Consider the following 13,900-nt stretch of genomic DNA (forward strand, 5'->3'; position numbering starts at 1 on the left):
CTCTTCAGAGGAGGAGGAAGAAGAGAACCGTTACGCAGTAAGAATTCCGGCTCTCACAGATCTGTTCGTTTTTCTTTAAGAAGCCCTTTTGTTCTCCACTCATTACCTGTATTAACTGCACCTGTTTGAACTCATTACCTGTATAAAAGACACCTGTCCACACACTCAATCAAACAGACTCCAACCTCTGGATACTCATACAGCCTTGGAAGAGCCGACAGCCTAATCAGTGATGTTAGGTATTTGTATAGGTACTTTGTAGTGGCATTTTAATGTGTCTCTTTCTGCTTTTTCAGTGTCTCACACTTATCATGCATGTTTGACCTGTTGCGTACTTAGAAATGTGCCTGTTGTAGACAGACAGGGTGTCTGAGGTTTGCTCTCATAAGGTCGGTTCATCAGGAGTGGAAATATTGTCTGAACGCCCAGACTGTGGTTGCCAGGTGTTCTCCTCCTCTGCAGCCGGTCTCTGGGTACCTTTCTGTAACCCGTAGCGATAGTAGAAATATGCTGAAAGGGGAAATACCTCATCAGAGATTCTGACTAAACTCCACATTAAATCCTGTTTGTCTGTAATCTCCTCGCTGGAGTGAATAAACATACATTCACTTACGCTTGACTTTGTGGTCCTTAGTGGTCATTTCCACAATAATCTGGCGTCACAACCAAGGATGTGTGATTCTGTCAGAGGAAGGCATCGGTGAGGGTCTGCGAAGGAGACACCAGTGACACTCTTCGTGGGAAAGTGAAGGAAATTCCTGCCCAACCAAGGACGACTAGGACCCACCCTGACTAGACCACCACTGGAGACTACCTGGGGGGAAACACCACATTCACAAATCTGAACAGGACAACCCAATGAATTTCAGTAAGTCATTTAAATGAATTTGTAGCGAAAATAAAAGTAGTGACAAGGATGCTCAATCCCAGAGAGAGGATTTTGCGGGGCTAGTGAGAGCCCTATTGGCAGTACTGTTTATATGCATAATATAAATGTCTATGTAGCCTGAGAGCTACAAGTAGTGACAATAGCAACAGTGTCACGCCCTGGTCTTAGTATTTTGTGTTTTCTTTATTATTTTGGTCAGGTCAGGGTGTGACATGTTTATTATGTGGTGTGTTTTGTCTTGTTTTTTTTGTAGGTATTGGGATTGTTATATAGTAGGGTTATCTAGAATAGTCTATGGCTGTCTGGAGTGGTTCTCAATGAGAGGCAGGTGTTTATCGTTGTCTCTGATTGGGAACCATATTTAGGCAGCCATATTCTTTGAGTGTTTCGTGGGTGATTGTTCCGGTCTCTGTGTTTGTTTGCACCAGATAGGCTGTTTAGGTTTTCGCATTACGTTTCTTGTTTTGTATTGTTCGTGTTTATTCGTTCATTAAACATGTATCAAAATTACCACGCTGCATTTTGGTCCGTCTCTCCTTCGCCGCAAGAAAACCTTAACAGAATCACCCACCACAACAGGACCAAGCGGCGTGGTGACAGGCAGCGGCAGCAGGAGCAGGAGCAGCGAAATCCGGATTTCTGGACATGGGAGGAGATATTGGACGGAAAAGGACCCTGGGCATAGCCTGGAGAATATCGCCGCCCCAAAGAAGAACTGGAGGCGGGGAAAGCAGAGAAGCGCTGGTATGAGGAGGCAGCACGGCCATGTCTGGGGGGGGGTGGGGGGTGGCTCACAGGAAGTATGGCTACACCAAGTAGGAGACCTGCGCAAACTTCCTGTGCTTACCGGGGGGCTAGAGAGACCGGGCAGGCACCGTGTTATGCTGTGGAGCGCATGGTGTCTCCAGTGCGGGTGCATGGCCCGGTGCGGTACATACCAGCTCCTCGTTTCGGCCGGGCTAGAGTGGGCATCGAGCCAGGTAAGGTTGGGCAGACTCGGTGCTCAAGAGCTCCAGTGCGCATGGAGCAGCCAGAGCTGCCAGTCTGCATGGAGCAGCCAGAGCTGCCCATCTGCATGGAGCAGCCAGAGCTGCCAGTCTGCATGGAGCAGCCAGAGCTGCCAGTCTGCATGGAGCAGCCAGAGCTGCCAGTCAGCCAGAGCTGCCAGTCAGCCAGGAGCTGCCAGTCAGCCAGGATCCGCCAGTCAGCCAGGATCCGCCAGTCAGCCAGGATCTGCCAGATCCGCCAGTCAGCCAGAATCCGCCAGTCAGCCAGGATCTTCCAGATCCGCCAGTCAGCCAGGATCCGCCAGTCAGCCAGGATCTGCCAGAACCACCAGCCAGCCAGAATCTGCCAGAGCCAACTACCTGCCTGAGCTTCCTCTCAGTCCCGAGCTTCCTCTCAGTCCCGAGCTTCCTCTCAGTCCCCGAGCTACCCCTCAGTCCCGAGCTACCCCTCAGTCCCGAGCTACCCCTCAGTCCCGAGCTACCCCTCAGTCCCGAGCTGCCCCTCAGTCCCGAGCTGCCCCTCAGTCCAGTGGGGTCCTTGGTGAGGGTTATTAGGCCAAGGTCGGCGGCGAGCGTTGCCAATCTAAGGACGCGATGCAAGGGGACTAAGACTTTGTTGGAGTGGGGTTCACGTCCATGCTGCATTTTGGTCCGCCTCTCTTTCACCGCAAGAAAACCGTAAGAAACAGGATAAATGCCTATGTTTAAAAATACAATTTTTATTTTTAACCTTTTATTTAAAACTTGTTGGGGATAGGGGGCTGTATTTTCACTTTGGATGAATTGCGTGCCCATAGTGAACTGCATCCTACTCTGTCCTAGATTGCTAATATATGCATATTATTATTATTGGATAGAAAACACTCTGAAGTTTCTAAAACTGTTTGAATTATGTATGTGAGTATAACAGAACTCATAGGGCAGGCAATCTTCCAAACAGGAAGTGAAATTGAATGTGGGTCAAATTTGACGTCATCGCCCCTTCCCTTCCAAATAAGATATGGATATGTTAGCGCCTTCCTACGCCTTCCACTAGATGTCCTCATTCAGTAGAACGTGGAATGGAGCCTCTGGTGTGAACTTTGACCGAATGGGAGGGGAAATAGTCACTGTCTTAGCAGAATGCAATTTCCCTGTGGCGCATTTGTCTGTTGTCACCGTCGTTCCATTTGGCTGCAGATGAAAACGTATGATCCGGTTGGAACGTTATTGGATATATACGACAATAACATCCTGAAGATTGATTCTATACTTAGTTTGACCAGTTTATTCGATCTGGAATATATCTTTTTGAAGTTTTTGTCCGAGTTCTCCTGGACCAGCGTCAGCTTTTCAGAGACAATCCCCTGACATTTTCTACAAGGAATCTACCTCAAGAAAAAAGCTTCTCCCAGGTGGGTGTGACACCTACTCCCATTTCCAGCTGCACTGCTGCTTTGATTCCACCTGGCGATCTGTTCACCGTCTGCTCTGGCCTGTCTTTCTCTGTCTGGTACAGGTACCCCCACCACACTCCCACCTCTCTCCCGAACTTTCACTTGCCTCCAGCAAACAATCATTGTTGGTGCGTGACTCTGAACTTACAATGGCAAGCCCCAAGTCGCTATATTTTTTTCTTGTTCTTTATGCTATTTGCCTCATGACTCCTGCATGCTTTGTTGACTATGAACTTGCTTGTTGATCCAACCGTGGGACAGACTATGTTTGTTCCCACACTCGGGACTCTGACTCTCTTTTGGTTACAAGGACTCTTGGCCTCCCATCATATTCCCACCACCTCTCGCCGACTTTGTATTCATGTTATCTGATGAAATTGCTGTACAATAGGATCTTTTTACCATCTAATGCACATTCAAATGTCATAGATCAACACTGCAGAGCTCTCCCTGTCCTCTGCTGTGCCCTGATTGTGTTACTGCTGATAATATCTGGAAATGTGCATGTACACCCTGGCCCATCTACTGTTGCTAGCCCCAATTCTGACTTGTGCTCTGATATCTGCTTCACTGATTTCGCTCTCGTAAAAGCCTGGATTTTCTGCACGTTAACACTAGAAGCTTATTGCCTAAATTGGATCAATTGAAAGTGTGGGCTCACAGCTCCAATCCAGATATGTTGGTCAAGTCTGTCCCCAAACAATTTGATTTGCCTGTTTTTTAAGAAATAAACTTTCAAATAGCTCTTTGTTGACTGTTGCTGCGTGTATCGTCCTCCATCAGCACCGGCCTGTACCCTACCTGCCCTGAGCTCTCTCCTGGCCCCTTATGCTAAATCTGAATTTGTCCTGCTTGGTGACCCAAACTGGGACATGCTTAAACCACCTGACCAAGTCCTAAAGCAATGGGAGTGCCTAAATCTTTCTCAGATTATTACCAATCCCACAAGGTATGACTACAATAAAAACATACTATAGTAAGTGCCTATTAAGTGCTGAATAAAGTGACAGGGTTGATCGTAACAGGGTTGACAATTTTATCTTAAATCGGCGATAAATCCCCTTCTGCTTGTTGTGTGCAACAGGCAGTGGTGTAAAGTACTTACGTAAAAATACTTTAGAGTACTACTTAAGTTGATTTTTTTAAAATTTTATTTAGCATCTTGAGATGGGAAAACTTGTTTTTTTACGAAGATGAACATGTGCTCTTTATGACAGAATGTTAAAAGTTTGTGAAATCCAAAGTTTTTTTATGACCAAGTTACACATCTCACAAAGCACCAGATTGGTGAAACGACCCACCTAATTAGCACTCAACAATTTTGCTGTGGGTGATGATTTCAGTCTAGCATGTTTCTGTACTTAAATGTTGCTTTTGATTATGCTGATGATGAGGGTGATGATGACGATTATGATGGTGATGACGATTATGATGAAGATGATTATGATGATCGTCATGATGATGGTGATGATAATGATTGTCAATGATGAGGGTGACGATGATTATGATAGTGATGATGATTATGGTGATGATGCTTATCATGATAATGATTATGATGATGGTGATGATTGTCGTAATAATGATGATGATGATGGTGATAATGATTATGATGATGATGGATGCTGCTGCTGCCCCTCTGGTCAGACGTCTGACCTGGTCTCAAGCATCTATTTTGCCTGTTCATTTATGAAAAGGTTATATCTACACACACACACTGTTTTCCTTGCTGGTAACAAACGCATAGCATATGAAATGCCAAGTTCGGTGGTGTTTGAATGGCCTTGCAGTAAAGTTAAACTGACAAGGATGTAATCTTTAAGACTTTGGTTGCATGTAGTAGCACTAATAGTACTACACTGACTATGAAGATGGCATAACAGAATCTGTTACTAACAATAATGAATCAAGCTTTGTTCAATTTTATATTTGTGATGATACAAAATAGAATGTACCACATAATAATAAGGTTGATTTACATTTATTTCCCCATCCCAGCGTAAGGTGTCATCATGAGCACTGACACAGAGATTGTGGTATTTGGACCAACGACCATTTGCCTCTGGAAGCCAGAAAGGGAAAGAGTTTTGGCCCAGGCTGCTCTCTTTGATGCCAAAAGAGCTTTCTTTGTGGTTGAGCCCATAGAAATGCACCTCAAAAGAGTTCACCAGGGTAAAGAGGGTGTCAAAGCCACTGTCAAAACTCTTTGTGGGCAAGTAAATATGGCCACCTCATGTGTTTTAATAACTAGCAAACATTAATGTTGTAAAAATGAAGCACTGACTCTGTGATCATACTATAGAAAGAATACCTAATAAACTGTATACATGATAGTAACATAATAAATGTTCACTTTCTTTCTGTCACAGACCATCACTGTAAAGGAGCATGATATACACCCCATGAATCCTCCAATGCATGATATAAATGAGGACATGGCCATGATTACCCACCTCAATGAGCCCACTGTGCTGTATAACCTCAAAGAGCGTTATGCAGCATAGATGAGCTACGTGAGTTTAAGGCCAGGCACCACAGGCTAATAGGGATTTTGTTCTTTACTCTCATCAGACTGAAACTTTACCAGTGGAAAGTATAGATAAATACAAGATATTAATGTATTCCAACTTTTATTTATAACAAAAAAAATATATATGCAATGAGGCAAACCACCCTTAAATATGCGCTACTTTGCATATTACAAGAATCTGTTTTAACACATTGCTTCAAGGCAGAATGTTTTTTTTTGTTTTATTGCGTTACGACACTCAATGGACAGACTTTTACAGATCAGTTCATCAAAATATTGTCATGTCATGGAATTATTTAAAAAACACTTCACATGTATGACGGATGCATATTTGCATATATTTACACATAAAATGACACTTCAAATCAAAACGACACAAGTTATAAAAAAAACCTTCTGTAAAAATCTGACTATAAGACCTAAGAACCTGTGTGTGGAATAATAGGAATGAACATCCTTTGAAGGCTGAGAAAAATGAATTGGCGCCCTGGGAACATGTCATTTTGAGAAAATGGCCGATAAAGATAGGCTAATGCAATTAAAATGTACTTTCCATAAATATGACCATTTATGTCACATTAATTAAACTTCTATTCATATATCACTTCTAAACTGACAAATAAACATTAATTATACATTTTACAAATACATTAGCACGTTTAACACATTTGTTTCAAACAATAGAGCATATGCTTTGAATACTGGTCTGTTAGGCAAATATGCAGTTTTGGGCAAATTCGCATATCACTTTGCTCAATTTGTTACATACAAGGATTTTGTATGGCTGTTGAAACGTGCAGAACATTAATCAGCTATGCCTGCCCCATATGTAAGGCTGTTGAAACGTGCAGAACATTAATCAGCTATGCCTGCCCCATATGTAAGGCTGTTGAAACGTGCAGAACATTAATCAGCTATGCCTGCCCCATATGTATGGCTGTTGAAACGTGCAGAACATTAATCAGCTATGCCTGCCCCATATGTAAGGCTGTTGAAACGTGCAGAACATTAATCAGCTATGCCCCATATGTAAGGCCCCTTTGAGTTGCTGCTGTTGACGCTTTACTTTCTTGACTGTGTCATGGGACATGCGCATACGCTTGGCACACTCCATTGAAACAGCTTCAGCTCTCACAACTCCTCTCTGATTGCTCCAGTGTCACCAAAGTTCTGTCAAGCCACAATTTGTTCATCACATTCGTTATAGCAGTGGCTCCCTCATTGAACGTGGCTACTGCCATACTGGCTGCTCCGTCAATGTGGCTTTTGGGGCATCGCGACCATATTACAGGGTTAAGACATTCATTTGCATTCGGGGTTCCTCCGTGCTACATTCTTTTGAGGACATTATAATTTGGCATATACAGGTACCATTTTCTGTGCAGCCTCTCTATTAAAAAATGTATGGCCTCCAAGGTTTTTGTGACAGGGTGGATCTTCACCATTTTCTATGGCTCGCTGGTACCAGCACCAATGCACACATCTATCCCGTAGTTGGAAGTGAATCCTCCCTTGTGCCAAGTGCCATCAAAGGATACATGGATGTCTATGATGACATCCTCATCCTCCTTCAGCAACTCTGCTCTGTCTGGGTCTATATCTGCGTATGCTCTTCTAATTATCTTCGCAGCACTCTCCATTGACTGTAGCCCTCTGAATCTCTGCAACTAAAGTGGAGCAAGGAAATAAATATTATTTTACACAGCAAGTCACCTGACAATAATGGGCTACTCTCCATTTTTATTTACCGGTCATTCTCCTGTCATGTCTCTGATATGAGCTGAGAAGCAAGGCAGGAATCCTAGGATTTTGCTTATTTTCTTTAGGGCTGCATAACCAAGTCCAAGTTCGTGGGCTAGAACTTGGACTTCAATGAGATGGAGATTCAGTTGAGCCATGCCAACCGCCAGGAAGCTGCACTGGAGCAGACAGAGCGAGGCCGCAAAGTGGTCGAGCAGGAGCTGGTTGATGCCAGTGAGCGTGTGGGACTGCTGCACTCCCAGGTAAAGTCTACAAAATGCCCAATTAAAGATGTGCTTCCCATGTATTACTTTTATCATAACTTGTTTAGAACATTAGCCTCATCAACACTAAGAAGAAGCTGGAGGTTGACCTTACAAAGGTCCAAGGTGAAATGGAAGACACTGTCCAGGAAGCAAGAAATGCAGAGGAGAAGGCCAAGAAGGCTATTACTGATGTGAGTCTACATACATTACATAACTATAAGTAGACTAGGATAGCCGCCTTGGCCATTAATGTCTCATTATTTGTCAGCACAATCAAGTTTCCCCAACATGTTTGTGTAACAATGCCATCTCCGTTTGGAGCCAAACATAGCCAGTGCTATAATTATGTGCACATTAAGGACAATACTTTCATTTAGCAGTAATCCAGCCTGAAGAAGAAGGAGCAGGACACCAACTCTCACCTGGAGAGGATGAAGAAGAACCTGGAGGTCACAGTGAAGGACCTGCAGCACCGTCTGGATGAGGCAGAGAATCTGACCATGAAGGGCGGAAAGAAGCAACTCCAGAAACTGGAGGCCAGAGTAAACTCCTTAACTATGTATAGTTTATTAATTTGAAAGAAAGTCGACTCCATAATTGAAAAAGGCAACACTTTAGTTATAATTTAGTATTACCATCCCATCTGAGAACAAAACACAAAAGTCTTCTATTTCAGGTCCGTGAGCTGGAAGGTGAAGTTGAAGCTGAACAGAGACATGGATGCTATCACAGGGGTCTGCAAATATGAGGGAAGAGTCAAGGAGCTCACATACCAGGTTAAGATTTTTTCTTAGTAATTATAATAATAGTCTATTTATAAAGCTACACATGATATAATGCCTACAGTATATTATTTTACAACCTACAGACTGAAGAGGACAAGAAAAATGTGAACTTGCTCCAGGATCTGGTTGACGTGCTGAGGATGCCATAAGTACAATACTTGGTTGTCTTGACATCTTGCTTTATTGAGATTTATTTATGTAGTGTTACAAGGTGCAGAAACTTTGGCATTAGTGTATTAGTCTTTGTTTTAGCTTTATCGCAGAAGGGACAATCACTGCATGTAGTTTCAATATATATATCAGGGATGTTTCTGCAATTGAAATTATTGGGATTATTTGAATTATGTATTATTTGAAAATACAATCTTTGAGAACTAACAATCACCTAAATAAAAGCTAGGCAGTCAGAGAATATAGAAAATTCCTAAAATATTGAATATTGAATCCTCGATCATCAGTTTCCAGGTCATGGAGGAGAGAACGGAGGAGTCTAGGAGAGCACAGACATTTTCCAATTGGGAATGTCCCATAATGTACGGAAATGCTTGGACTTTCCTTGGCTAATGACAAAACAAAAAATGGAGCACAATGCCTGAAAGACGGTTTTGCTCGATCAACTATTAAATCAGACTTCTCAAAGGCATATGTGAGATGTTCTGGGCTCTATTTCGTAGATTTCGATTACACTGAAGTAATATAGAAAATTCCTATCAAATACATTGGCTTATAATTTGTTATATATTTCACTACATTTAATACCAAATGACTATTGATACTCACACACAATTCAATAGTTAAAACTTATCCCGTTTTGATTTAACCAACCGCTCCCAATGATGGATTTGATGTACATAACTTTATAGATAACGACAATGTGTATTACTAAAAAATAAACTTCACCTCTTTACTAAAGGTGAGAGACAAGCATGAATTTCTATGTGCTTTTTGTTTTACTTAAACTTGTCGCCTGCCTTCGCGCCTCACCTTTGGGAAAACGACTCGGATAGTTAGGACGCAGATATGAGCATCTAGTGTCATCTACAGATGTCTGTTTACAGTCACGTAGCGCCTTTGACACGCAATCACAAGGGTGTGGTACTGTTGATGTTAATGCTGCGTTTAAAACGTCAGCGATCTTCAGGTCGGAAAGTCGGAGCTCTAGAAATAGTTGGAATACCGAGTTGGATAACCGTTGAAATAGATTTTTCCCAGTCGGAGCAGTTTTTTCCCCCAAAAAACCCAGTTGTTTGGAACGCACTTGAGTCAGAAGTAAGAGCTTTTCGATTACCGAGTTGTTCTGAACGCAGCATCAGTCCACTTTCCTCCCACCCCCCAACAAGTGTGTCTTTCATCCGAACAAGAGCCAGTTTCTACGCAACTTGGCATCCTGGGAGTGGCGGTTGATTCAATATGGCGGCAGCAAAGGAAGGAAATAACAACTCAAGATTTTGGGGGACTAATTGACAGTATCCTTTTACATGGTGTCCATAAAAGACAGCCCCCCGTATAGGAAACGTTTTGAAGTCGAAATTGTCAGTATGCTTTCGATGACGGTAGGATACGTTTTTATTAACAAGTCTGGAGTTGGTATGAAGCTAACGTTAGCTAGCTGTTATGCATGCACATCGCTAACTATATGTAATTAGCTTGCTTACTAGTTGTGGAGCTTTTCTAGCTAACGTTAACTAGCTATCTAGGGGTTCCTCACCTGGCTGGAAAACTATCATAGCTAGCTAGTTTGTTTGCTATGGCCGGGAATGTTAAATACCATGTTAGCAAGCTAACTTACATTTTTGTATCTAGTTAACGTTAGCCGGATTCTCATGGGAAGTTAGCTATCCTTTAACGTACCATGTTCAAAGCAAGCCTTGCCAGCTAGCTGGCTATAAAGTTATCAACACATGCCAGGAACTTGATGAACCCACTTCAGTAGCTTGCCTTAGCCAACTTCAACATGGTGCTTTTTATTGAAGTGAGGGTCTTGTTAGAGACCAAATATATTTGCATAATTAAATTCACACAGCATCAGATGAAGACCAACCTGTGGTGTTAATTCCGGGTGAGGACATTATTAGACTTCTCAAAGCCATATGTGAGATGTTCTGACCTTTTCCTATTGCTGACTGCCAACGCTACTTTATTTATCACCATGTCTCTCGCTCTCTCAGGAGTCAGCAGAGAGGGACACTTGCGGACAGCCTTTTAAGTCAGTATCAGGCACCAGCAGCAGTGAGAGAAAGGTGAAGATGAGGGCCAATTATAGCAGTGAGATCCGAAGAGAGGCTCCTCTGAGCCGGGGCAATAAGAAGCAAGGCCAGCGTCTTTCTCTGTCCTCGATGGTTCGAGGGCAGCTCCAGGCCACCCCTGCACCTACAGTCCCACCCCCCAACCCAGCCACCCAGCAGCATCTCCTCACCACTCCACAGGTAGGTCTGCCAAGAAGGGCCACTCCATCAACACCAACTAGTTATTAGTTATTATAAACTGGGTGGTTCGAGCCATGAATGCTGATTGGCTGACAGCTGTGGTATATCAAAACACATATTTTTACTGTTCTAATTAAATTGGTAAACAGTTTATAATATAAATAAGGCACCTCAGGAATTTGTGATATATGGCCGGTATACCACGGCTAAGGTCTGTGTCCAGGCACTCCGCGTTGCGTTGTGCGTAAGAACAGACCATAGCTGTGGTATATTGCTTAAATAACCTCTCCAGTCGGACAGGGGCACATGCAAACACAAAGCCTGGGTACTACACAGCTATTTCTGATTGACTCCAGCCATTTATACATAATTGAAATGTACTTATGCCTACTCCCAAGCCCACCCTCTTTTCTCAGATTTGCAATGTTTTTCTGATGCTGATCACAATCCTGATTCATCAGTGCTAACTAATTTGTGAAATAGGCTGACATACAACAGGCTAGTAACACACAGAATGTCAATATACTGTACTGTTGTGCAATGCTTGTTCTGATTTAAGGCTTTCTATTTTGTGATAAATTAAATATCCTACACTACATGGTCAAAAGTATGTGGACACCTGCTTGTCAAATGGGGTTGGTCCCCCCTTTGCTGCTGTAACAGCTTCCACTCTTCTGGGAAAGCTTTCCACTAGATGTTGAACTTTGCTGCAGGGATTTGCTTCCATTCAGCCACAAAAGCACATTAGTAAGGTCAGGCACTGAGGTTGGGCGATTAGGCCTGGCTCACAGAACGCATTCCAATTCATCCTAAAGGTGTTTGGTGGGGTTGAGGTCAGGGCTCTGTGCAGGCCAGTAAAGTTCTTCCACATTGATCTCGTCAAACCATTTCTGTATGTGTAACGGATGTGAAATGGCTAGCTTAGTTAGCGGTGCGCGCTAAATAGCGTTTCAATCGGTGACGTCACTTGCTCTGAGACCTTGAAGTAGTGGTTCCCCTTGCTCTGCAAGGGCCGTGGCTTTTGTGGAGCGATGGGTAACGATGCTTCGTGGGTGTCAGTTGTTGATGTGTGCAGAGGGTCGCCCGGGTATGAGCGACGGGACGGTCTAAAGTTATACTGTTACATATGGACCTCGCTTTGTGCACAGGGGCATTGTCCTGCTGAAACAGGAAAGGGCCTTCCCCAAAAGCACAGAATTGTCTAAAACAGTCTTTCCCAATGCTGGTCCTTGTGTACCCCTAACAGTACAGTTTCGTTATAGCGCTTGACAAACACACCTCATTCAACTCATTGAGGGTTTGATGATTATTTGACCAATTGAATCAGGTGTGCTTGTCCAAGTTTACAATAAAACATCTGTACTGTTGGGAATAATTGAGGACCATGGTTGGGAACACTAGACTAGAATGTTATTGTATGCTGTAGCGTTAAGATTTTCCTTCTCTGGAACTAAGGGGCCTAGCCTGAGCCATGAAAAACAGCCCAAGACCATTATTCCTCCTCCACCAAACTTTACAGTTGGCACTATGCATTCGGGAAGGTAGCATTCTCCTGGCATCATCCAAACCAAGATTTGTCTGTCGGACTGCCAGATGGTGAAGCATTAGCCATCACTTCAGAGAATGCATTTCCACTGCTCCAGAGTCCAATGGCGGCGAGCTTTACACCACTCCAGCCGATGCTTCGCATCGCGCATGGTGATTTTAAGGCTTGTGTGTGGCTGCCGACGAACAGTTCTTTTGCTGATGTTGCTTCCAGAGGCAGTTTGGAACTTGGTAGTGAGTGTTGCAACCAAGGACAGACAGGAGACTCAGAAATCTTGGCGGTCCCTTTCTATGAGCTTGTGAGGTCTACCACTTCGCTGCTGAGCCGTTGTTGCTCCTAGATGTTTCCACTTCACAATAACAGCACTTACAGTTGACCGGGGCTGCTCTAGCAGGGCAGAAATGGGACAAACTGACTTGTTGGAAAGGTGGAATCCAATGACGGTGCCTCGTTGAAAGTCACAGCTCTTCCATATGTGCCATTCTACTGCCAATGTTCGTCTATGGAGATTGCATGGCTGTCTGATCAATTTTATACACCTGTCAGCAACGAGTGGGACTGAAATAGCTGAATCCACTAATTTGAATGGGTGTCCACATACTTCTGCATATTTTGTATTTTGTTCAGGCGACCCAGGCTACGAACAGGACCTCTCTGAAGGACCTCTGTCCCCAGGATAAGCGGCGCATCGCCAACCTCATCCAGGAGCTGGCCAGGTAACTGCTCATCCAACATAAGTGTCTGTATTTGGCAGGGTTTTGGGATTTTTAGGTGTGTGGATTTTCTCAAGAATTAAGTTAATGTACACAGTCTGCTATAATCCCTGACCCTCCATCTCTTCTTACCTAGAGTGAGTGAAGAGAAGGAGTCGTCGGTACAGAGGCTGAGGGACGAACAGGAGACCTTTGAGCGCAAAATCCTACAGCTTGAGCAGCAGAACCAGCTCATTGTACAGGAGAGAGAGAGTATCCTTTTCCCCATGGATGCACACGGACACGGACACACATCAAGGGCGTCTCTTAATGACATTGTCAGCCCTGTGGTGTCATTGGCTGTCTGAAGTATCCTCAACCCCCGTCCTTGAGGCCTGCCGTGCCTGCTGATGTTTTCTTGCTTTCCTGGACTTGTATCAGTCAATGATTTATAAGACAGCCATGAGTGGTCAGCAGGTAGGCTAGTGGTTAGACAGTTGGACTAGTAACCGAAAGGTTGCAAGATCGAATCCCCGGGGTGACAAGGTAAAAATCTGTCGTTCTGCCCATGAACAAGTCACTGTAC

General features: G+C 43.7%; 1 protein-coding gene across 5 annotated transcripts in view; it reads left to right on the forward strand.

The window, feature by feature from the left end:
• Window positions 1-3,085: 3,085 nt before the first annotated feature.
• LOC135539795 (protein hinderin-like) overlaps window positions 3,086-13,900 on the forward strand; it is a 45,056-nt gene continuing 34,241 nt past the window's right edge. Inside the window, exons 1-8 of one of the 5 annotated variants that reach the window (XM_064965918.1) lie at window positions 3,086-3,290; window positions 7,686-8,056; window positions 8,246-8,407; window positions 8,542-8,641; window positions 8,734-10,203; window positions 10,819-11,076; window positions 13,250-13,338; window positions 13,472-13,587. In XM_064965918.1, the coding sequence (XP_064821990.1) occupies window positions 10,129-10,203; window positions 10,819-11,076; window positions 13,250-13,338; window positions 13,472-13,587 (538 nt within the window). In that variant the 5' untranslated portion in view covers window positions 3,086-3,290; window positions 7,686-8,056; window positions 8,246-8,407; window positions 8,542-8,641; window positions 8,734-10,128. Of the gene's footprint in view, window positions 3,291-7,685; window positions 8,057-8,245; window positions 8,408-8,541; window positions 8,642-8,733; window positions 10,710-10,818; window positions 11,077-13,249; window positions 13,339-13,471; window positions 13,588-13,900 lie in introns of those variants that run through there. The other 4 variants (XM_064965920.1, XM_064965917.1, XM_064965919.1 and 1 more) reach the window with 4 other exon arrangements.

Source organism: Oncorhynchus masou, chromosome 5 (assembly GCF_036934945.1).
Source record: "Oncorhynchus masou masou isolate Uvic2021 chromosome 5, UVic_Omas_1.1, whole genome shotgun sequence".
Classification (NCBI taxonomy): domain Eukaryota; kingdom Metazoa; phylum Chordata; class Actinopteri; order Salmoniformes; family Salmonidae; genus Oncorhynchus; species Oncorhynchus masou.